The sequence below is a fragment of the Miscanthus floridulus genome, chromosome 6 (genome assembly GCF_019320115.1).
Source record: "Miscanthus floridulus cultivar M001 chromosome 6, ASM1932011v1, whole genome shotgun sequence".
NCBI classification, from domain to species: domain Eukaryota; kingdom Viridiplantae; phylum Streptophyta; class Magnoliopsida; order Poales; family Poaceae; genus Miscanthus; species Miscanthus floridulus.
Window position 1 is genome coordinate 12,733,395 of NC_089585.1, and position 23,488 is coordinate 12,756,882.

Below are 23,488 nucleotides of genomic sequence, written 5' to 3' on the forward strand. Positions count from 1 at the left end.
CACTTTGTTCAGTACCCCACAACAGGCATGGATGCAAGGGGAGGTTTCCATCACACCTAAAATGTGAATTGTGGCCTTTCATGCCAAATTGAGAATTCAAATCTCTATTCACATATTTAGGGGGAGGCTCCTACACTCATGGTTCAAAAATCTCAGTTTAGATTTCATATCTTTTATAAGCTCTAATGAGATTTATCGAGATGATAAACAGAGAATCGAAAAATGAGGATGATATACAGGTTGTAGGTGTCCTAATTACAAAAAAAAAATTGTCTTCAACTGATATCTCAATATGACAACAAGAGCTAGCAATGGACTTTCAATTGATATCAAGCACAAGTTTATGATATCTCCTTGAAAATGATGATGATGAGAGATGGGCACAAATGAAATTATCTTGCATAAAGAAGTACTAGTCCCATCAAAGCACTAAATCCAAGTATTGAAATCATCTTCATGGTGGAGATTATGAGGCTTAGAACAAATATATATAGCTCCATGAACTCATGTATTACCTTTGTGCATCTAGGCCTTTACATGCTAGTGTGTGCATGTGTATGCAATTTTTGAGTCACACCATAAATTTGTTCTTGTGGTGGCGATTAGAGAATTTTTTAGATATTTGGTTGATACCTTTTGTGGTGATGGCATGAGTTTGTCTCATGTTATACTATCATCTAAGTGAGGTATGAGCCAAATATGCTAACCTCTCAAGAATCTTGACCTAAAAGTTGCATACTTTGTTTGGTAGAAAATATATGAGAAATTCCATATGCTAAACTTTTATCTACTCTTGCCCTCACTTATCGACCAACATTTCTTCCTTTTGGTGGAAAAATCCTTTTTGAAGATTAATAATATTGGGGGAGAATGTAAGGGGAGAGAGATTGATATAAGGATGGAAAGGGGTAAAGGAGAGGCATACATATAAGGTTTTAAAAAATATTGTGGTGTGTGCAAGGATAGTTTAAATTGATGCTCTTGATAAGGACCATTTATGCTAGTGTGTGGTATTCATGCCTTGAGTGATGCTTGTTTTCTCCTGTGTTGGTCAGGCAGGTGCGGCAGTGCCGCTCTCTGGTGCGGCAGTGCCACCCTCTGCTGGTCAGCAATCTTTGAGTGCATAAACTGTCATGAGCATCATGGTTATCATGTTACACCTTGCACCCCATGGATACTAAGATATAGAGGAGTTCCCACACTTCATCTTAAATATGTGCATTTGGCATTTGAGACCAAAATTTGAATTCCTTCAATGCACACATTTAGGGGAGCTCACTATATAATAGGATTCAAAATCTTAATGTTTATCAATCTCTTATAAGCTTTAGTTGTGTTGTCATCAATCACCAAAAAGGGGGGAGATTGTAAGTGCATCTAGCCCTTTAGTGGATTTTGGTAAATTGAATGACAACACAATTAAAGGTCTAATAAGTTTGCTAAGTGTTGAACAGGAAATTAAGTCTATCGCATATACTTGTGGGTTGTGTATTAATAAGTATATACAAGGTTCAACTAGTAGGCAAACTTGATGACATGCCATATTATGTTAAAGTGAATGCCCAACTATGTATTGTTATATTGGAAGTCTTTGGATGCAATCTAGTTCAAGCAAAAGACAACAATGCAAATGAAATCAATGAAATGGCTTCTATGTTGTGGGATATCATAGCATCATGTGAAAGCAAACATACTTGGTAAATGACAATGTATAGTGGATATAATTCGGTCTCTACATTGATTTGCTTACATGGATGAACATATGAAAGATCAATTGGAATGTCAAGCTAAAATAAGAAGGGAATAAGAAATTGTGAATTAGCTTGACCATATTGATGTTGATCCATGTATATCTCTATGTGAGACAAACTGAAGCTTGATTGATCTCAACATTCATATCTAGAAAATATTCAAGCAATGATCAAAATATTAAAGAAATGATTTTCAATGGATGCTTAATATAATGTGACTTAAGTATGGTTTGATAGGGTGAAGATAGCAAGGAAAGAGCTTCGAGATACTAAGCGAATGAGAAGGGCAAGCGACGGCTTGGCGACCAAGGTACCATGGCTAAGGTGAAGAAGAGAGTACTTACATTGAGTCGAGGTACTAATCAAGCTATGAGGAGTCATATTGTGTTGAGGATCAAATCATTAGTGGAAGTGACTTGAAGCCCTGAAGGTGAACTCATATGTATGGAAATGGTTCAAGTCACATAATCAAGGTATAATGAGAATGAGGAAAACATATTCGATAATAGAAGTTTTCAATTGCCAAATGAAGTGGCAACCAGCTCAAAGACATTTAAATTCTTTTATGCTTTAAATTTGAGTTTAGAAAAAGCCATACTATAAAGAGAGATTCTAGTACAGTTGGTCAACTGTGCAACTAGATGCTCAAAACTACGGATCTATATCCTCTTACCTAGCCAAAACAGCCAGCCAAAAATCTCCAGATTTTACCTGTTTTGGCTAGGACAGCAGTGCCGCCCATAAACGACCGTTGGGGCCCAAGAGGTATAAATATCATTTGGGTCGGCCCACAACAGTGAGCCTTCTTCTCCAACGGTTCAGTTTGAAACTGAACAGACCAAAGCTTACCTCTCTCTCATCTATTGTTGTTCCTTCATCCCTCAAGCAAATCCTTGATTCCAACTATCAAAACTTGAGAAAAAAGGCAACAAAACTTGATTGGAGAGAAGATGCACTGATTTCCAAAGTTTAAGAGCATTTGGTTCATGTTTGGCCGACGGTTCTAGGGTTTGTTACTCTTGGAGCTTGCTCCTAGCCAGCTAGACGTCGCCCTTGTGCTTGCCAACTTGTGTGGCAGCCTTAGAAGGTTTGTAACCTCATTCTGTAGCTAAGAAATTACTCCTCACTTTAAGAGTTCATGCTCTTGATTTGAGAACAAGGGCAAAGCAAGCCTTGGTGGCGAGCCAATCCTTTTATTGATGCCTCAACAACGTGGACTTAGGCAAGTCTTGGTGGCGAGCTGAACCACGGGATAAATTTTGTGTCTCGCGTGCTTCACTTTGTGTTCTTGCTGGTTTAACTCTTTGCTAGCTGTTGTTAGGGTTTCGTAGCTCGATTCTCTCTTGTGTGAGATTTCTGTGGTATCCAGTCTTCGAACTAGATTTTATCTTTCTGTTGCAGGATTGAGCAGTTATGAGGGTCAGGTTACTACCTGTAAAATCTCAACACTATCTGCTTTATTTTTGAAGAGCGGCAGTGTCGCCCTATAAGGCCGGCAGTGCCGCCCTCTGTTCTAACAGAGTTTCGAGTTAAATTTTTAGAGGCCTATTCACTCCCCCCTCTCTAGGCCTCCTAGGCGACATCAAGGTCCTTTCACTCGTCCTCGTCGAACTCTCCGCCCAGCCGCGGGTCCATGGCCTCCAACAGTCGCGCCTCCCCGCATGATCCTCATCGTCGGCGCCGAGGCAGTGGCGCTCGCCCACGAGCTGTTTGACGAAATGCATTGCAAAGAGCTGCTTCAGAAGAACATGTCAGCATGCCACGTCAATATGAGAAGCCCGCGTGGAGAAGTATGGACCTAAATGATACGGTATACAAAGTTTATAGACCCAAAAAGCTACTTTGAAAGTTGATAGACCTAACCGAAATCTCCTAACAAGTTAATGGATATCTGGTACATTTAACTTTTCTTTTTTCCTCCGATCCAGAAAGTGGCGTCACCGGTGAGGTGAGGGCCTACAGGCTGTTCGTTTCGGCTGGATTGACTTATAAGCCTTGACTGAAAGTACTACTGACTAGTTTAATGTGAAAAAATACTATTTAAATTATAGATTATAAGCCAAATACGAGCAATCCAGCCGAAAGAACGTACTGCTAAACTTTGTACTAATAGTGCGTGGACGCCATTTTCATGCATGCCGGCCCGTCTCAATTATGCAACGTACTAGTTCAACAAAATTAAGTACGACGACGTATAGCATATTTATTGTGCAAAGAATAATAGAACGCGCACCTTTTTTCTGACCTCAGGTTGCAGCTACCAGCATCGTCAATAAAAAAAAGTCGCAAGATGAGGAATAAGGTTAGGGTACATCATTTTCATTTCTCTAAAGATAAGAAGGAGATTCTAATCTAAAAGAAAAAAAGGATTAACAGGGGAAGAGAAGGACGCATCTCCACGATGATAAGAAGGCGACGCGGGGGTAACAGACGTGCAGCGGCGAGCTGCCGGAGACATTCACCTATTTGTTTATTGGTTTGAGCCAACCTAAACCAGTCAGCCAACAGTATTTTTCTCTCACAACAAATCAGCATCAGCCAACCCAAACTAGTCCAGAAACCAACCAGCGAATATGCCGATTCATTCCCCTATACGTTTCTGCTCGTCACCTTTTTGCCGTGGAGCAGCATGCTTGGATGCCCTCTTGTGTGATTGGTGGTCGCCTGGTCAGAAATGGCCTGTTCGTTTCTTTTATAATCTATATTTTTTAATTTATTTTTTTTAGTTAGAATTATATTTTTCTCTCACAACAATAAGTCGGAATAGTGTTTTGATTTGTTTTTTCAGCGAAGCGAACGAGACCAATGTTGTGATTTGAAATGAACCCAGCGGCGCTTTCGTTGCGATGGTGGATCTTTGCTTTCAGCGAACGGGGCCGACGATAAAAACCTCGTTCGCTTTGCTGATAAAAAAGTAAGTCGAAATACTGTTCCGACTGATTTATTCTAAGAAAAAAAAATATTATTCTAATTAAAAAAACCAATTAAAAAGTACGAATTATAACACAAGCGAACATGTCACAGAGGACGAAGCCCTGGTGAGCCATGGGATGGGAATATAAAGAATGCGTTGGTGGCTGGCTGCCAAAGCGAGCGCGGCGCGGGTGGAATCGCCCGTCGGAATCGACCGAGAACGCTGTCGTGGCCGTGCAGTGGAGTGGAGGGTGACGCGCGCTCGACGGCGACCGCCCCGCCGAAGGGGACGACGACGATGGACCCGAAGGAAGGCGTCCTGTCGCTGGCCTCGTAGCCCAAATCCTTTGCAGGCCCAAGTGAGCCGGAACTGCTCTCAGGCTTCGAGCAGCATGTAGGCCCATGACTCAACTGGGGCGCCGTGGTGGTAGACGCCCACCTCCCATATCGGCCCGCCTAACAAACTGGGGCGCACGCTTCGGCAGTTGAGAACAACGAACTGGGTGGGTGGGTTGGGGTCCTCGCCGGCCGGTGGAGTTGCTCCTGCTGGACTGGATCTGCCGCCCGGTGGTAGCTTGCCGCCAAGGATGGCGCGGGCGGAGAAGAGGCGCACCGCGAGCACGGCGGCGGCGGCGGCGGAGACGGAGACGGAGATGCCAATCAGGTCGACGGGCCACCGGAGGGCGCTCTACTTCGCGGCCTTCCTGGTGCTCGCCGACGCCGCGCTCGTCGCCCTCATCGTCGCCTTCGTCCCGTGTCTGTAGCTCCGAGCGCGAAGCCTCATTGCTCAGCTCTCCTCCTTGTCTCTGCGTTACCGCAGCTAAGCGGGTCTGTTGCTTCTACTTGCAGATACCAAGATCGACTGGGACGCCTACATGTCTCAGGTACTAGCGCACAGCGCAGATTGCCGATTTTTGTTTTGTTTCCCCGCTGTTTTGGTCCAAGAGCTTCCAATTTGGGGATGGTGGTGTGATCTTGGCGGCTGCTGGTGTGTGTGTTTGCTGCTGCGCTAGGTGGACGCTTTTCTCGAGGGGGAGAGGGACTACACCAAGATCGAGGGAGACACAGGGCCATTGGTCTACCCGGCTGGCTTCCTCTACGTCTACTCCGCCATTAAGTTCCTTACCGGCGGCCATGTCTTTCCTGCTCAGGTCACCGCACAGCCAAATCTGTTTACCAGCACGAGCTCGTTTGTTCTGTTGCGTCCTCACACCTCATTATGGTCAGATGCCTGGCTGTGCTTAAGACTGATGAGTTCTTGGGTACTTGCCTGCAGATTTTGTTCGGCGTCTTGTACATTGTCAATTTGAGCCTCGTGCTTCTGCTTTACGTCAAGACTGAAGTGGTATAATTGTGCAATTGATCATTCTTTTCTAACCTCTGGTTCTGCTTTAGTTCATCGATTCACATCTATAACTGTCTTTTCCTTAGTCCTTTGTTTAGTTCAGCAAGGATAATTTTGACAAACTGATTGATATTCTGTCATGACGACTCATCTAGAAACAATCAGTGTTTAGTTCGTCTAAGGTAATATCTATAGCGTTGGCTATTCTTGTCTAAAACAATATTTTCTTCATTTCTGCAAGACCGCAAGGATAATTCAGTAACTGGTAGTCTGGTAGGCTGTTATGACGACCCAAAGTTTCTTCAATTAAGCTTGTAAAACATCTGTGTGGCCAAGTTTCCATGACATTGTCTGTTGTTTCTGATTCCTCACTATCTCTCAATAACGATGACAGCTTCCATGGTGGGCTTTAGGTTTGCTTTGTTTGTCCAAGAGGGTTCACTCCATATTTGTTCTCCGCCTTTTCAATGACTGCTTTGCCATGACATTGCTCCACGCTGCTATGGTTTTGATCATTTATCACAAGTGGTACCTTGGTCTAGTAGTTTTCAGGTGAGCATGACAGTATGGCAGTAAATTGCATTTATCTTCTGCTTTGTTTTAATATGACAAAACTGAAAGAGGTAGGTAGAAAGTAGCTGCTCATATTCATTTACCATTTTTTTTTCAGTGGAGCTGTCTCAGTTAAGATGAATGTCCTTCTTTTCGCTCCTTCTTTGCTTCTACTGATGGTCAAGGTACACATTACAACAGCACCATGCTTATATCTTTTTATCCTTCCAACTGTTACCCTTACTAAGTTGTTTCTACAGGCCATGAGCATCAAAGGAGTCTTCTTTGCCTTGTTGGGAGCTGCTGTCGTACAGGTACATTGTTCCTTTTTTCTTAATTAAAAACACTCATCCTATTCCACTATTTTCAATTTGTTAAAATGGTCTTCTTGCACCACATATTATATCGGTTTGACTATGCTTGGCAGTTTCTTCTAGCTTTGTTAGTACAAGTTACTTAAATATATAAGGTCAAACTGAATGCTGCAAGGTCTTTTGTAATTCCTTTATCCTTAAACTCCATAGTGATATCTTCCAAGTTCCAATAGCATGCCACAGAGCTATTAAATTCGCAACTTGTTGTATCTTCTGTTATTTTTTCTCTTTAACATGCAGCAAAACTCTGCATCCTTGTATTGGAGAAAACTGTACTGTTTATTATGATATAAATTTTCTGTTAAATGCACATATCATGGCCTGAGGTAAACTTGAGCTTGTCTAGTTTGTCTGGGGTTAGATGGATACAAGGTATCACACAGTTTATACTAATGATTTATATTTCCCATCTGTAGGTTTTGTTGGGTATGCCATTCTTGCTGTCACATCCAGTTGATTACATCTCAAGAGCATTCAATCTCGGCCGTGTGTTTATCCATTTCTGGTGTGTATTTCATGAATTTTGAACCATTTCAGCAGCAACATTATGACATATGTATCACACCCTAGATGTGACTATGTAATTATGCACAGTGTTAATTGTTTTATGTTTTTCAGGTCTGTGAACTTTAAATTCGTCCCAGAGAAGGTGTTTGTATCGAAAGAGCTTGCTATTGCATTGTTGATTCTTCACCTCACCACCCTTATGATATTTGCACACTACAAGTGGTTAAAGTGAGTACTCACCACTCATGTTAGGTGTAATGAGTTAGCAATGATCTACACTCCTCTCAATGGTCCAATCTTCACTCAATGGTTTTCTTTCTCTAGTATATCCTATTCCTATTCTTTCTAAGAATATTTTCATCATTACATATTTCTAAATTAAATCTGTATCGGTACCTCTGAGGAGATACTAGGGTATTTTATAGTGATTATGCTAGTGCATAATATCTCTACATTCACTGACAGGCACGAAGGAGGCCTATTCGGTTTCTTGCATTCCAGATTTAAAGATTCTAAATCAATCAAACAGCTTGTTTCCAGCCAGCCTAGACCATCCAGTCTCAGCATAGAACGTGCGTTAAACCACAATTCTCAAACTAATCATATCATTCCGATCTATGCTTTCCTGCTGAACTAACTAGATATGTACAACTTGAATCCAGATATTGTAGCTGTTATGTTTATTGGCAACTTCATTGGCATTGTGTGTGCCCGATCATTACACTACCAATTCTATTCCTGGTAAGCACAGGCTCCCCTCAGCATCATTAGTGTTATGATTAGTCCTCAATAGATTTGGCTTCTTGTTTGTGAATGCTATAATCCAAGTTTGCTCGTTCTTCTGTGCAGGTACTTCTATTCCTTGCCTTTTCTATTGTGGAAAACACGTTTTCAGACACCTTTGAGGTAACGCACTGTGCCTTAATGTATTTATGTTACACGCTCGCAACTTGTGAACCAACCAAACATGTATGTTGATAGAAGTGTCAACTTCCTTTTTATTAACATTAAGTGCATTCTTCTTCTTTTTCTGAAACTAAGATGCTGTCTCTAAACAATACATTGGTTCCAGTATTCATTTATTTGGTTTGCAATCTTATTTCACTTCCCCTCATTTTCAGGATCATTCTATTTCTCGCCGTGGAGTTCTGCTGGAATATTTACCCTTCTACTGCCTATTCATCACTCCTTTTGCTATTTTTGCACTTGTGCATTTTGTTTGGTATATGGTTTTCACCTGCTGAATACCCCTATATTCATCAATAAAGAGACATAACGGACATGTCAATAAGTTGCAAAGCTAGACTTCCCCGCAAAAATAGTATAATCTTTGAAGGTAGCAGTGAGGATACAAGCAATGCCAAAGGCTTCCGGAAATTGTGAGGTATTTTGGTATGCCAATACTCTTAGGATTAGTTGACCCAAATTTCTAGAGTAGCATCTAGACATACCAAATATGTATGTCCATGTGTAACTTCTTAACATAGATGATAGCTACTCTAAGAGTAACTATGGCTGCGGACTTCCCCAGGATCTTGTTCTATCATCTTGCTGGTCTCCTTTAGCCACCAATGTTATTATCAAGGAAAATGATCCTGAAAACGACTCTGGAAATGTAAAGCAATAAATGTTATTATCAAGGAAACGGTTGTAGCCGTGCATATAGCTCGAATGGTTTGGCACGCAAGGACTCAGAGGTTATACTGGTGTGAGTGGTGTCCGATTGTATTTCTGAGCTCAAGGGCCGAAGTTTGCAATAAGTTTTACAAACAGAAGGTATGAGTGTTTGGGGTAACGAGAGGAGTCTAGAGAGCCTAGAACTGTCAGAGCGAAAAGAGATCCATGCATCACCTTAAAAAGCTTTGGGGGTAGGATTATAAAAAGATGGAAGGGGTGCTCTACGCCAACTAGTCACGCTGAACTCAACTTTAGACCGTTAAATTGAAATACCCTATAAAAATACCTTTGTCTTGTGCATTTCATTTTATCTCAATGTTGGTGATGCTACATGAGCATCCAACACCATCAATGTAGCCAACCACGCTACCTTTGATCATTGTCCATAGCATAAAGTTCCTTCATCATCCTCCCTCAAGCCACTTGATTATCAACACATATCAACACTTGCCTAATATCTCTTGAATGATATGATCCACTTTATGTCATCACGTAGCCTTATGGTTTATCGGTCGTAATTTCGCTTGCTCTTCACCGTTGCACTTGGTCCATCAAAGCCTAGGCCTTGCTCAAGCTTCACGGCCACATGGTCCATCGCTCCAAAGCATCTGACTTGCCCTTCACACTTGCAATCCGGTCCATCATAGTCAAGCTATGTCTCTTTATCTTCACCTAGCCACATGACATCATGCCATGTCTCAAATGCAATGAGCTCCTTCATCAAACAAGTTGAGCACCATCAACATGCACAAGCCATCTCTCCACCATGGCTCTATGTGTTGCTCATACTTGTGTTTTTGTGGACTAAGCCACCTATGAATCTCACATCAAATACATGTTAGTCCATCTATGTTTCACTCAATTACCAAAACCAAACAAATGCCTTTCACCTGGCACTCACCTCCGCAGAAAGAGTGAGGGCGGAGGCGAGCATCGACAATTCCCCCCGCGGGAAGGCTTTGATCGAGCCATAGCCTCAGTAATGTGGCATCCCCAGCAAATCGCGGAGTCTAACCCTTTGCGTCGACAAGGTGTCCCTGAGACAGAATGAAAGCTACGTAGCTCGAATTCCTTAAGTCTTTCATTTATGTTCTCTACCCTTTCGATTTTTGATTCAATAATAAGTTGCTACCTCATTGCTGCAAGCCTTTTTTTTCCAAAAGTGCTCTATCTAAGCCCTCCACCGTGCCTGGCTAACCCAAGCATGGCGGAGCGCTCAGGGGCTCCCCATGCGTGTGTCCATGGGTTAACTTTGCCTGACGCGAACCAACCTAAAAACACCCAGCACACACACTCGTTCAGCTGCCTCCGGCTGGGATTTCCTCTCGTCGCCTCATGCGATCTTGGCTTCCGACCGAGTGAACGCCTACATCTAAGTGCTAAAGTGGATCGACCCTTGGCCGACGAGGTTATGGCTAAGGCTTACGAATGTTCGAAAATCCCAAATGTCGAAGGAAACCCTATTCGAAAGCAGCCGAAAACGGAAAAAAGCAACTAAAAGCATCTAAACGATGACTAGAGAGAGGGTGAATAGGCTATTTATATAAAAAAACTACACATGCAAAACTCACAAAATGAAAGTCACTGGACACAGCGGAATCGACCTGTCCAGTTTTGCTGTTGGCTGTGGTAGAATCGGCCCCGGTTTCGCTGCTGGCTGTGGTAGAACCAGCCTGGCCAGTGCTAGTTCCTCTAACCGGCCTGGCCGGTTTCCTCGAGAATCCTACAACAAATATGTTAGGTGCTTGTTTTTGCTTCCTTTTCTCCCCCTCTACAAATCCAAGTGTTGTGGGATGTGTTTGGGACAAGTTTGCCTTGCACAATAGTCTCTACAACCACAAACACAACAACCAAGTAGACACAAATGGTGGTTCACAAGATATGAAACAAATGAAATGTAAAATGAGAGTGAGCCAAACCAAACAGAGAAGACACAATTATTTGTTTGACTGAAGTTCGGGCCTCTCCAAGTGAGCCATAAGTCTCCATTGTGGAAGCCAGTGAGTGACCCAACAAAGGTCAACTCATGGCCGGGTCCAAAGCGACCTCTTTCCACCTTTCCACCAAGGAGTCTTCTTTCCTTTTCAGCGGGAAGACCAACCCTTACAAACTTCCAGTCGTGGACCACACCTCGGTGACTCGCTAACAACCACTAAGATTGTCTAGGAGCAAAGCTCGAAAAGTAACAAATGCTTCACATGAACTAGCTATCACCACAAAGTGCTCAAGGGTTGCTCAACTCAGATTTTGCTCACACACAATCTCACATGGCTCAATTTGCTCTGCAATTCAATGGATGTGGCTAAATGCACTCAAATCCCACAAAAGGTGAATTAGGAACTCTCTCTAGGATTTGTTGGTTGGTATGGGCGGGAAAGCTTCAGCAACCAACCAAGGCAGTGGAAGGGGGTTTAAATAGGCAACCCCAAAAACTAGCCGTTGGACTATCTGGTTAGTCAAAACGAGTCTGGTCAATCAAAACTGGCCTGGCCGGTTTCACTAACCAACTTGTCGTTGGGGATGTGTCAGGTGTAGCCAAACCGGCCTATTTGGGAACTGACTGCCGGTGCTACTCTATACACCTCCAAAACTCTCTCAAGTGCTTGTTTTTCAGGATTTTTCACTTGGGTTTGTTTTGAGCGCTTCTAGGTCACATCTAATACATTGTGTTGCAACCCTCTTGATAGTACGACATATTGAAAGTCAAGAAATATAAATTCATAAATAATCTCACTTGATCTTGTCATCTTTAGAATAAATGTCGCTTTATCAATTTTATCAGATGAGGGTTTTCAACACCATCCATATATTGAGTTGAGTTTTCTTGAGCTGTGACTTTGAGTTTATCAAACCATTTGATCAACATATCATCCAAAGTCACTTTTTCAACTATTCTATCCTTCACATCAACATGACCTTCAAAGCTTGATTAGTACTTCGACTAAATGCAAGTACTTTCTTCTTCACTATAGTTGGGTTCTTCGGCTGACAAGCCGTCACTAGCCCTTCACCTTTGTTTATTACCTCAAAGCCTTTCCTTGCTATCTTCACCATCTCAAGTCATCAAGTCACATCTTGTATTGAATCAACCATTAAGCTAATAATATATTCATTTCATTTGTATTATTGTCTTTATCATATAGATTGATCAAGCTTCAAGTCATCTGCTATATTTGAGACCAAATACAATACAACACACTTGAGACTATATACCTGTAAATGTCTGCAAGTCTCATAAAACACATTAGTCCCTTGATCGTGTTGTCATTCAGTCCACCAAAACGTACCCACTTAGAGGCTAGATGCACTTTTAGCAACACAACTTGTCTTTGGGGCAATACCCCACCTACAAATATCTTATACTATTGTTTCTCGCTCCACTGCAAGCATAAGGGCCGTTGGCTGTAGATCGACTGCAGCTAGGGCCATGTCGTGGACTGCTTCAAGGCTCCTTCTAACCGTCGTGACCCTCGACGGGTCTGTCCTTGGCGAGAATCCACACGTGACCTCGCGCACATCTATCGCCCCACCGAACCTAAGTTGAGCAGCCAAGGCCGTGGCAGCCCCTTGGCGGACCACGTCGGACGGCATGTCACAGGGACGTTCCTGATAAAAACATCATGACAGTGCATAACCTAAGAAGAACTATGAAAGTTTTGACAACGCATAACCTAAGAAGAATTATGAAAGTTCTCTTCAAAACTGATTATAACTTTGGTAAATTCACACATGACAAGCCTGAGTCAACAGTTTGGTCACCTCAATATAGATATGACAAGGATTCAATTTGTGAAGAGAAAAATGAACAAATTCACACATGACAAGCCCGAGCCAACAATTTGGTCACCTCAATATATACATATGACAAGGATTCAATTTGTGAAGAGAAAGATGAGGAAGAGGAGAAGGAAGAGAATAGGAAGAGGAGGAAGATCATGAGCAAGAGTGTAGGTAAACAAGCAGAGACAATGAATTAGGGGAACACCTCACACCCATTTGGGGGTGCCTCTCATATATATAGCCACATACAGGGGTAGTACAACTTGTGGTACATAAAATGTGACAGGATATACTAGAGAAAGAAAACCATTGAGTGAAAATTGGACTATTGAGATGAGTGTAGATATTTGCTCACTCATTACACCTAACATGAGTGGTGACTACTCATTTTAACCACCAGTAGTCTGTAAATGACATAAAGGTGGTGAGGTGAAGAATCAACAACACAATAGCAAGCTCTTTTGATGCAAATACCTTGTCTAGGATGAATTTAAAGTTCACACACCTAAAAACATAAAACAATTAGCACCGTGCATAACTATAAAGTCACATTTTGGTTGTGATACATATGTCATAATGTTGCTTCTAAAATTGTTCGGATTCATGAAATATTATACACACTAGAAACGGATGAGCACGCAGCCGAGAACAAGATTGAATGTTCTTGAGATGTACTCAATTGGATGTGATAGCAAGAATAGCATACCCAACAAAACCTACATATGGAAATTGGAAATTATTAGTATAAACTATGTTATACCTTGTATCCATCTAACCCCAGACAAACTAGAGCCATATATGGAAACGCTATGCTCAGAGAGTATGATTATACTCAGAGAGCTTATTCCAACATAAATATTTGGTGCATGCAACAAGGGGAAATTTATAGAGATTTGTAATCATTGAAAAAAGCATGGCATATGTTAGAACATGACATGCTATTCTCGAGTTGCTGCATATTAAGTGGAAGCAATTAAGTGACCAAATGAAATTCTGATGAACTCAAGTAGAAGTTGTCCAATTGCTCTCACTACTCTGAAACTAGAAGTAAGAACAACCAAAATCATCCAGAGACGTTCATGCCTTTGAAGAAATCTCTAAAGAGGTGTACCCACACATGACTCCTAGCATGTGAAGAGCTCTCAACGTTACTTTGTGATGAACGACGTCTTTAGGAGATAGCAGACGCACAGAGCCTCTCTTCTTTGGCTGGTCTGGTTCATGAAGAGTAATAGGTTGACGTATAGGGATGCTAGTCTCTTGTTTCAGTCCTAACAGGCATGCTCTTAATCACAGAACAATAGAGTTGTGTGTGTTGTGTGTGTGTTGGTGTTTGTGGTTGTGCTGGCCCTTTTTTCTTCATAATATAATGATACACAACTCTCCTGCGTGTTCGAGAAAAAAGTGTCTAGGATGAATCTACATATTCATGCCCCAATAAGGGTTGCCTCAAGGTCCTATCATTTCTCTAGTGTGACAAACTAACCCATAAATGGTATGGCGATGAGCAGCCTCACGCTATCCCGAGCCAAATCCACGTGATTAGGTAGTCACCACTCACCACTAGGTACTCAGCTTGTCACACCCATATATGATATGTAGTCTGTAAGGGTGGTTACTCTAACTCACTATAACATCAGAGAGATGGTCCTTAGCTACTCCATGAGGTACGCTACTAGTGATCCAACACTCACAGTGATCCTACCCCTCGTTGAGCCAAATCTCACAACTTAAGTCAAATTCGTGGTTGGCCTTAGTCAAGTTATTAGCTACAACAAATTATTTTCCTTTTTCAAGTTTTAAGTGGTTAGGAAACCCGGTGCACAATTCTATAGTGCGTGATTTAAGATTTTTTGCTTCATGATCCATGCTATTTTGACCATAGCCTTCATGTAGCTCCAAATCTTGCTTGTGGACTAACTTTGACCTTTCATCTCATATGAAAATCATTATACCATAAATATTTTTATTAATTACTATATAATCCAAACGGGACTTTCACTTTTGCGCTGGTAATTTGTATTTTGGATGTGCAATAGACGCCTACTAGTTTTTTTTGTGTGATACTGTATTTATTTGAACTCGTAGTTTTTTTTTCGTTAGAGTTAAAGAGCTTAACAACAAAACCAAAATGAACTAAAAATATAATTTGACTTCTATCTTCAATTTGAGGAATGAGTATATGGAAGTGTCAAGTCTTTCATGTAAAAGCTCTGATAAGAGTATGATTTATACAGTGATATATCCCGCGGTGAGTCAAGTTTTTCTGAGGTGGGCATCTATCTTATCCAGCTAGCAATGGAAATTATCATCATTTATCTGTACTACCTCTATCCATCAATGTAACTCTTACTTTGTTAAATGATATTTTGCAAATTTTGATCAATAATTAGTTAAATTGTATGCTACCTCCTGTCATTTATATTTGACGTTTCAGAGAATGTTCTTCACTTCATTGCATGGTAGTTTTCATTCTGAAATACAGCTTAGGTTAATGGACGGAGGGAGTATAATTAGGTAACATCTGCATTTCATTCCGTTCATATGGACAACAATGGTTACTGATTGTTTGCTTCATTGCTTGTCTTCGGTGACGCACGTGCCAGAATCCCAGAAAGTTCAGGTGTAGTACGTACTTGTGGCAACATGAGAAAAAAAAATCATTTTGATTTCTTGCAGTCGCAAAGGCAAATCGACACAAGCAAATGATTTGTGTCCTCTGACTATCCAATGGTCCCATTCCATTCCAAGCAAGCGGTCCAGGTCGGAAAATACCTAGGCTCCATGCCTTCATCTCACCCTCATCGGCTAGTCTCCAGATCACCTGCCCCGTGGTTGGTCCTCATCGTCGCGGTGGACCGGTGGTTCGTTCGTTCACTTCTCGCCCTGCCCCGCCTGTGGCTGCTGCTGCTCTCTGTGTGTGTGTGTGACAGTGACAGGTGGGAGAGGAGGCGCCAGACGCGAACGCGAGGCTTCCCGAGGTCTCCGCCGGCACAAGTCCACCGCCGGCACTTTGACTGGGAGTCGGAGATTCTTGCGAGGAACTGGCAGGGATCTGCTGCCCATCCGTATATTGTAATTCATGATCTCTCTATACGTTCTAGATTTTGGCTAACATTTTCTGATCCCGCGTCTTTTTTTATTGCGGACACACCGATACACTGATGCGCAATGTCTGATGTCTCCTCCCCCGATCTCAATCTAGAGTAGTTTAGTCGGTGGAGGAAGGCGCATCAGACGAACAAGGGGGAAGGAACCGGACGGAGCTTGGAGAAGGCAAGCGGGCAAGGGGAGTTGTTGTTCGGCCAGGGGAGTGGCTGTTCTCGGTTTCTTCGTTAACCACTCTGTCCGATCCGCCGGTGTCCTAACCGATCCTCCCGTGCGCGACCCTGTGGACGAATCAATCGCCGGTATACTCATCTTCCTTCCCCCACTTCATCTTCTCTCAAACGATAGGTTTCTTGATTCCCTCCGCTTCGTTGTTCGTTTGTTTCGTGTGTGCGCGTCAATGGAAGAAGTGGAAAAGGTTGCATCTTTACCTTTTGTGTGGGGTACCCAGGTCGGGCATGTTGCAGGATAGGTCCTGAATCTCTGAATAGTGTGTTGGTGTCCCTCGCTTTCTTCGGCCTGTTCTTTTGCCTCTGCTTTCTCTACTCCTATTTGCGGATTAGGATACCTGTATTGCGTTGAACTCTCACTTTGCCGGCAAGGCAAGGAGAAAAGTGATTCTTTTTATTCTTGAGTGGACTGGCGCAAGTATAGTATCAGATTTAACGAGGACAACTAGGACAGCAAACTTATATAATGTCTTGGTGATATATGATGGCAGGGACGATTAATTAAGCATTCCAATCCTCAGCCATGGCCGTGGACACTACTCAACCGGAGTACTGGCTCAACTGGAGGTTCTTGTTGTGTGCGCTCTGGGTCTACTCCTGCATGGCCTTGGCGTTCTTCTTGATTTGGAAGTATGAGGGGCCCAGTTCACTGGACAGCAATGGCGATAACGGTGAAGACAGAGAAGAGGCGTTACCACGGGCCGCACCTGGTGTTGTTTATCTTGAAGATTGCTGGAAGACATGCATTGAGGGGATCCACCCTGGCTGTCTGCTGGCGTTTCGCCTTGTGGCCTTCTTCGTTTTGGCTTCGCTGCTTGTGGTCGACATCGTTACTGATGGATGGAGTATCTTCCTGTACTACACACAGTAAGACCATCTTCATCCTGATTGGTCATAATTCCCAGAAGTAGTTCCACCGCCCACAATTGAAAGAACTTATGCTGAAATGATGTTGTACATTTGGCAGGTGGACATTCTTGCTTGTCACCTTGTATTTTGGGGTATGTAGTTTGCTAATGGAACATTGGTTTGTTTTTTGTTTTGGTTATTTGTCACTTTAACTTTATAATTAACCTTGAGTCTCAGTAACTGACACTGACATCATATCTCACTGCACTCCTGCAACACTGGTACAAAGGCTTACATGATTTTATTTTATTTTTGAGGATATTATCTGAAACAGACTGTAGAGTTTATGTATTCTTGCTAATGATTTCTCCAGTACTAACTAGTGAATGTCTCAATACCTTCTTCATCTGCAGCTTGGATCATTGCTTTCGATTTACGGATGCTATCAGTATGTTTACAATACCGGTGGGGATACATATGATCTGGTAAGATCTGGTGCAGATCATGGCACATATATGACAGCTCCAACAGCAGAAAGTGCATATGACCCTACAATCAAAATTTCTTATTACACTAAAGCAAACAATGGCCGAGCAGGATTTTGGGGTTATATGTTCCAGATCATGTTTCAGGTAACTCATCAATCATCATAAGCATGTCGTAGCTTCACATTTCTGCAAAAAGTTGACCTGTTTATATTAATAAATAAAAGTAATAGAGAGAAACAGGAAAGATGACTGACATTGGTACTCCACTCAAATTCTGTGTTTTTTTCCCAGACAAATGCAGGTGCTGTGATGATTACAGATTTGGTGTTCTGGTTTATTTTGTACCCTTTCCTTGCCCACAATCAGTATGAGATGAATTTTGTGAGTATTCCCTTTTTGCAATTTTAGGAACTGTACTAATCTACAATCTGACTTGTTTGGTGAACAATATTAACTAAAAGTCTTCCATATACATTACTTTTTTCCTTGAAAATTTTACCTTGAAGATCATAATTCACTATATATACCTAGGGATTTTGGAAGTCTAATATGATAGTATATAACTTAATGGTCTGTGACCTTTTATCAGTTACTTATTCGGTCAACTTTGAGACTCTTTTTTTTTTAGAACTTATGGCTGGAGCTCTCCCTATATTAATAAAGAGATAAAACATGCTAAAAACATAGAACATCACTGCTTTTGGTAGGCACATCAGTTGTGGCCTATTTCTTTTTAAGAATGACTAGCAGACATGCCTGTGTGTTGCAACCTTAGGTACAGCTTGGCTCATCTATTCCAATGTGTCTTAGAATTGGACGCGTGCTATTCTAACTCCTATAAGCATGGGTTGTGAGTTCAGGTCATGGGTTGGACGCCAATTAGGATTCTTATCTCTTCATCACGTACTACTACTCTTAGTAAAACTGGCTAAGACGTCTCTTATGCTCGAGGGAGGGAGTGGAGGGACAGATGGACTTGGAAGAGTGGGACTAAAATTTGTGGGCGAGAAATTTTCGCTCTTTAATATTAGGTATAGAAATGTTACGTGATTACGTGCTATTCATAATAATATATAGTCATACTACAAAAGAGAAATTTATTTGTTGAGGTTTGTTATTTGTATTCTTTTTTTCTGTATTTATTTCTTAAAGTTCTTAATATGTGCATAACAGATTCTGATTGGGACACATTCAATCAACGTTGTCTTCATAATTGGTGATGCTGCTCTAAACAAACTGGTAAATGTCTCATGCTACAACATTGATCTATATCATGATCAACTGATCTCTGTATTGATCTTTTAATCTATAAATGCAGCATTTCCCATGGTTTAGGATAGCATACTTCCTGCTGTGGACAGGCATTTTTGTTAATGTTCAGTGGATCGTCCATGCTAACGTGTCAACATGGTAATGCTACTAGCGTTAGCTCTTTTTTTCTTCCTAATGAGGTGAAATTGGGATGTGTAACATGTTTTGCTTTGTTCAGGTGGCCTTACCCATTTCTAGACTTGACATTCCCTGGTGCTCCTGTATGGTAAGCTCGACTCGATGAAAGAAGTGACTCTATTCTGCTAAATATTATGGTTTCATGTGTAGCTAATGCATCAGTGAGTGCCGTAACAAAAAAAAGTAGAATCTAGACATTACATGACAGTAGAATCACAAGCTAGGGATAGCTATGAAAATCTTATTACCACATGAACAGATGCAATGACATGCAAAGGAAAAGAACAATTTGGTACCTAAATACTTTTGGTGGTCGCACTCATTTGACACTGAAGTCATCAAGAAATTTGCTATATGCTCTTTCTATCATATGCCAGTATGGCTGTAAACCGCGATTTCATCAACTTTGTTGAAAGAAAAAACTGTAACTCCTGGCAGGTACCTGGTGGTGGCACTGCTGCACTTCCCGTGCTACGCTCTATTCACCCTGGTGCTGAGGGTCAAGCATATTTTGTTGGAAAGTTGGTTCCCTCAAACTTACGTGACGTAATCAAGGACAGTAGTTGTAGTTGGTTGCCCTATACGCTACCTTCAGCAAAATTAAACAGAGATTCTGCAAACTGCCTGCACACCCGAAATCACATTGTTCAGAAATAGATCACACCCGTCTGTCGACGGGTTTCTCTGAAAGTGGGCATGTAAATTGACAGAGCATGTTCCAAAAATTTTGAGATCAGCTGCTTATTTGAACCAGCTGTTGTCTCCAGCATCATACCTTTTTCTTTATCCCCAATGGAGATATGTATACAGTCCATTAATATATCCAATTATTTCCAGCAATTTTCATGCTCGTTCTAGCCCGTTCAGTTTCTTAGTGGCTCGATGCTGTGTGTTATATCCTTGCCTTTTGGCGGGACGAGATCAGAGAGCATCAGCACCATGGTGTAGGCTTGATGTTATTTCGATTATGTTTCCAGAACGAGTCCAATCTGGGCGAGCTGTTCTCAGTGACGCTCTCAAGGGCATCTCTCCACTGAAGTTTGCTGCAATACTTCCAGTCTTCAGATTTGAGGTTCTCTTCAGGCCCAAGGGCATGATTCTAAGTTCTAACTAAAATCGTCCCCAGTTGCTGCAAATGATCGTGTCTTCTCCTGCGAGTTCTGGTAGAGGCTTTTCCTTTTCAGCAACCTTGGTTTGCGCGACAGCACTACAGCAGACAGCTCGGCAGCTCCTCTCTGAAGTGTTTGGGCTGGAACAGAAAAACGAAAGGAAAATGAAAATAGCAGCGCAAGGCATGTTGGTTTGAACTTATTAGCCGGCTTATCAGCTAGAATCTACAGTATTTTTCTCTCACAACAAAACAGCTTCAGCCGACTTTAATACCAGTCCGGCTCGATCTTGGCACCCGGCAACTCGCAGTAAGAGGGTGTTTGATTCCACGGACTAAATTTTAGTCCATGTCACATCGGACGTTCGGATATTAATTAGGAGGACTAAACATGAGTTAATTATAAAACTAATTACACAGATAGAGACTAATTTACGAGACAAATTTATTAAGCCTAATTAACCCATCATTAGCATATATTTACTGTAGCATCACATTGTCAAATTATGGACTAATTAGGTTTAAAAAAATCGTCTCGCAAATTAGTCGCAATCTATGTAATTAGTTATTTTTTAGTCTATATTTAATACTCTATGCATGTGTCAAACGTCCAATAAGATAGGGACTAAAATTCGGTCCAAGAACCAAGTAGGCCCTGTGCCTCAGATGGGCCGTGGTCCAGGCTTGATGTGCCAAGCCAGAACGTGTCGGTGGGACCGGTGGGGCCCTGCCCACCTCGCATCTTTTTGTACTGTACTCCGTACGTCTGTACTGCAGAAGTGCCAAGTGGCAGGCCGCGGAGTCACGTGCGCACAGGCGCGGCAGCGGCAGCAGGCGAGGCGTCTGCGACCGCCTCCCGCTCGGCTCGCTCTCGTGCATCCATCCTCTCTCGCGTCGCGTCGCAAGCGCACGCCGACGCCGCGCTGCCCGGCCACGGTCTCCCAAGCCGGCGAACAAATCGCACTCCGCGCTGCACGATCGCTCACTCGTACGCCCGCCAGCGCTGGCGCCTTGCGCCTTGTCGTTGCTGCCGTCCTGAGGCGCCGCGCCCGCGCCCGCGCTGCTGATCCCTCTTGGCCTTGGGAGCTGATGGAGGGAGTATCATCACACGGCCGTCCGGTCCGGTCGTTGGGCTCGTTCGTGCCGGCCGGCATCCGCCGCGCCCGAGGAGGATCACTGTTGTAGAGTACGGCGCTCACATTCCCGCCCCATCGGCATCCGCGCCGCCGGCCTGGGGCGGCGTAGAATAATCAGATCGCTGGGAGGTAGTACTAGTACTAGTATGGGGTTTGGATTTGGACGCTAGCGTCAGCGTGCCGGCCGGCCATCTCCCGGCCACGCGACAAAGATGCTTTGCTCGCTGGCTCGTCGGAGTTTGGGTCGGTGTCGACAATATTATCGACGGTCCCCACAAAATAGATTGATCAGCACAGATATAAGAGTTGGACGGGTTCAGACTAGCAGCGCGACGTAATACCCTATTTCTATAGTTTATTGGATTGTATTGACTATCGTATGATATTACGTGTATTTGGAGGGGTTTCTGCCCGATTTATATAGTCCGGGGACAGAGTTACAAGTCGATTAGATCTAAAAGATAACCGAAAATTAATAACAGATTACAGGAATCATGGGATCATATGTATCCTAACTGATCTCGTAGTATCTTCAAGATATCTTCCCGATGTCTTACTGGACGCGCCGAGCAGCGCCGTGCTCCGTAAGGCTTCGTCTTGTGGGCTGGGCCACCCTTGGGGGCGCAACCCATGTGGTCTGTCATGTGTATCCGGGGTCGTACCCCCACAGCTAGTCCCCGAACGCTTTGTATCTGTTGTGTAACGCCGTCTTGAGCTTGTCCGAGCGGGTGTGAACAAAGCCGAGCAGTCAGACTCATGGTCCGACCACCGTAATAAGTTGCCGAGCAGTTGTGAACCGTCACCGAGCAGCTGTGAACCGTCGCCGAGCAGTGTATCCCAAGTAAGGCTTGCCATAAGGATATAAAGAGCTCAAAATGAAATTCAAAATTTTCCTCGTAGTGGACCAAGTGTGTCCACTTAGAGTCCGACTACAAGAAAGGAAGATAGTCTTCTTCAACTTCATTAGACACGGAGTCTTTTAGATTAAAGCAAACACACTTACCGTAAGGTGAAGTGTGCCCACTAAGTCTCCGAGCCTGACAGTAGGTGACGCAGTCACGTGGTGCCAGGATCCAAAGTAGAAGAAAAGCAGAAGACCAGCCGAGCAGGCAGTCAGTCCTCGGGCATAGCCCCAAAATAAGAAAAGCACATTCACCGCAAGGTGAAGTGTGCCCACTTAGTTCCCGAGCCTAACAGTAGGTGACTTGGTCACGTGATGCCAGGGTCAGAAATAATAGTGAATAGAAGAAAGTCCGCAGTGTGGTGAGGAACCAAGTTGTATTGATGACGCAGTCCCCGAGCTACAAGTGGCAATCTTGGAGAAAACAAATCGTGGAGAAAAAACTGGAGTAATGGCTGTACAGTAAGAGTTACTGAGCCTTAATGGATTGCAGAGAAGTCGGCGAATATTCGGTGACCAGTAACAAATTACGGCAAAAAATAGGCGATACGGGCTACAGTTGCGCAAAAGGCCAGGTAACAGCCCATCATACCACTTCGGAGAATTCAGAGAAGCGCAAATCGTGGAGTGGTTTCCCAAAAACCCTTGAATGCAAAAAGTGAGGGGAGTGCTTTATAACTGCATCGCCGCACTTCACACTCCCACCTTTGCTACTTCGCCGCTTCATCTTCCTCCTCAGCCCTAGCGTTTCCCGATTCACATCCACACGCTCTTTCGTCACCGATTCCAATCCAAATCTGAGAGATGGCGTCGAAGAAGGGATCTGGTAACCCGAAGAAGGCGACCGCTAGAGCAAGTCATGACAATGAGTGGGTGCTATCGTTCATGGGAGAGGCGAAGATCAACAGGATGGTTGAGGCGGGCGTTCTTTCAGACCGTGTCACCCGCCGGATGGCGGCCCGCCAATAGTGAGCCCTACCCAATGCCTCATACCGACGAAGCTGTAGTTTTTGAAGATTACTTCTAGCGCAGATTAGGAGTTCTTGTTCATCCTTTTTTTGAGGGATCTGCTGGAGTTCTAGAGAGTTAGTCTGTGCAATCTCCACCCAAATACCATCTTGCACATCTCTATTTTCATCCATTTCTACGAGGCGTATCTCGGGATTCTTCCCCACTTCAACCTCTTCCGTCACCTGTTCTGGCTAAAGAAGAAGGGCAGCAGTGGTTCTAGGGTGGTCGGCAGCGTATATTTGCAACTCTACGATGGAATGGCGGGCGAGTACATCACTGTACTGTTGAACACCTCGCTGAAGGGGTGTG

The 23,488-nt window shown here is 43.2% G+C and overlaps 2 protein-coding genes across 5 annotated transcripts; both read left to right on the forward strand.

The window, feature by feature from the left end:
• Positions 1-5,168: 5,168 nt before the first annotated feature.
• Positions 5,169-8,741, forward strand: LOC136457659 (dol-P-Man:Man(5)GlcNAc(2)-PP-Dol alpha-1,3-mannosyltransferase). 2 transcript variants are annotated; one of them, XM_066457684.1, is made up of 13 exons: positions 5,169-5,420; positions 5,514-5,548; positions 5,678-5,815; positions 5,941-6,009; positions 6,404-6,561; positions 6,680-6,746; positions 6,822-6,875; positions 7,352-7,440; positions 7,554-7,670; positions 7,908-8,014; positions 8,105-8,183; positions 8,292-8,348; positions 8,564-8,741. In XM_066457684.1, the coding sequence occupies exons 1-13, from the start codon at positions 5,252-5,254 to the stop codon at positions 8,706-8,708; spliced, it is 1,284 nt and encodes a 427-aa protein (XP_066313781.1). In that variant the 5' UTR covers positions 5,169-5,251; the 3' UTR covers positions 8,709-8,741. The 2 variants fall into 2 exon arrangements, with proteins under 2 accessions (XP_066313781.1, XP_066313780.1); XM_066457683.1 differs by having other exon boundaries at positions 6,680-6,875.
• A 6,897-nt stretch (positions 8,742-15,638) lies between these two features.
• On the forward strand, positions 15,639-19,863 carry LOC136461668 (uncharacterized). 3 transcript variants are annotated; one of them, XM_066460959.1, is made up of 10 exons: positions 15,640-15,974; positions 16,105-16,309; positions 16,729-17,104; positions 17,205-17,238; positions 17,500-17,718; positions 17,866-17,955; positions 18,748-18,813; positions 18,893-18,984; positions 19,064-19,111; positions 19,462-19,863. In XM_066460959.1, the coding sequence occupies exons 3-10, from the start codon at positions 16,761-16,763 to the stop codon at positions 19,571-19,573; spliced, it is 1,005 nt and encodes a 334-aa protein (XP_066317056.1). In that variant the 5' UTR covers positions 15,640-15,974; positions 16,105-16,309; positions 16,729-16,760; the 3' UTR covers positions 19,574-19,863. The 3 variants fall into 3 exon arrangements, with proteins under 3 accessions (XP_066317058.1, XP_066317056.1, XP_066317057.1); XM_066460960.1 differs by having other exon boundaries at positions 16,110-16,309; XM_066460961.1 differs by lacking the exon at positions 16,105-16,309 and having other exon boundaries at positions 15,639-15,974.
• Positions 19,864-23,488: the final 3,625 nt, after the last annotated feature.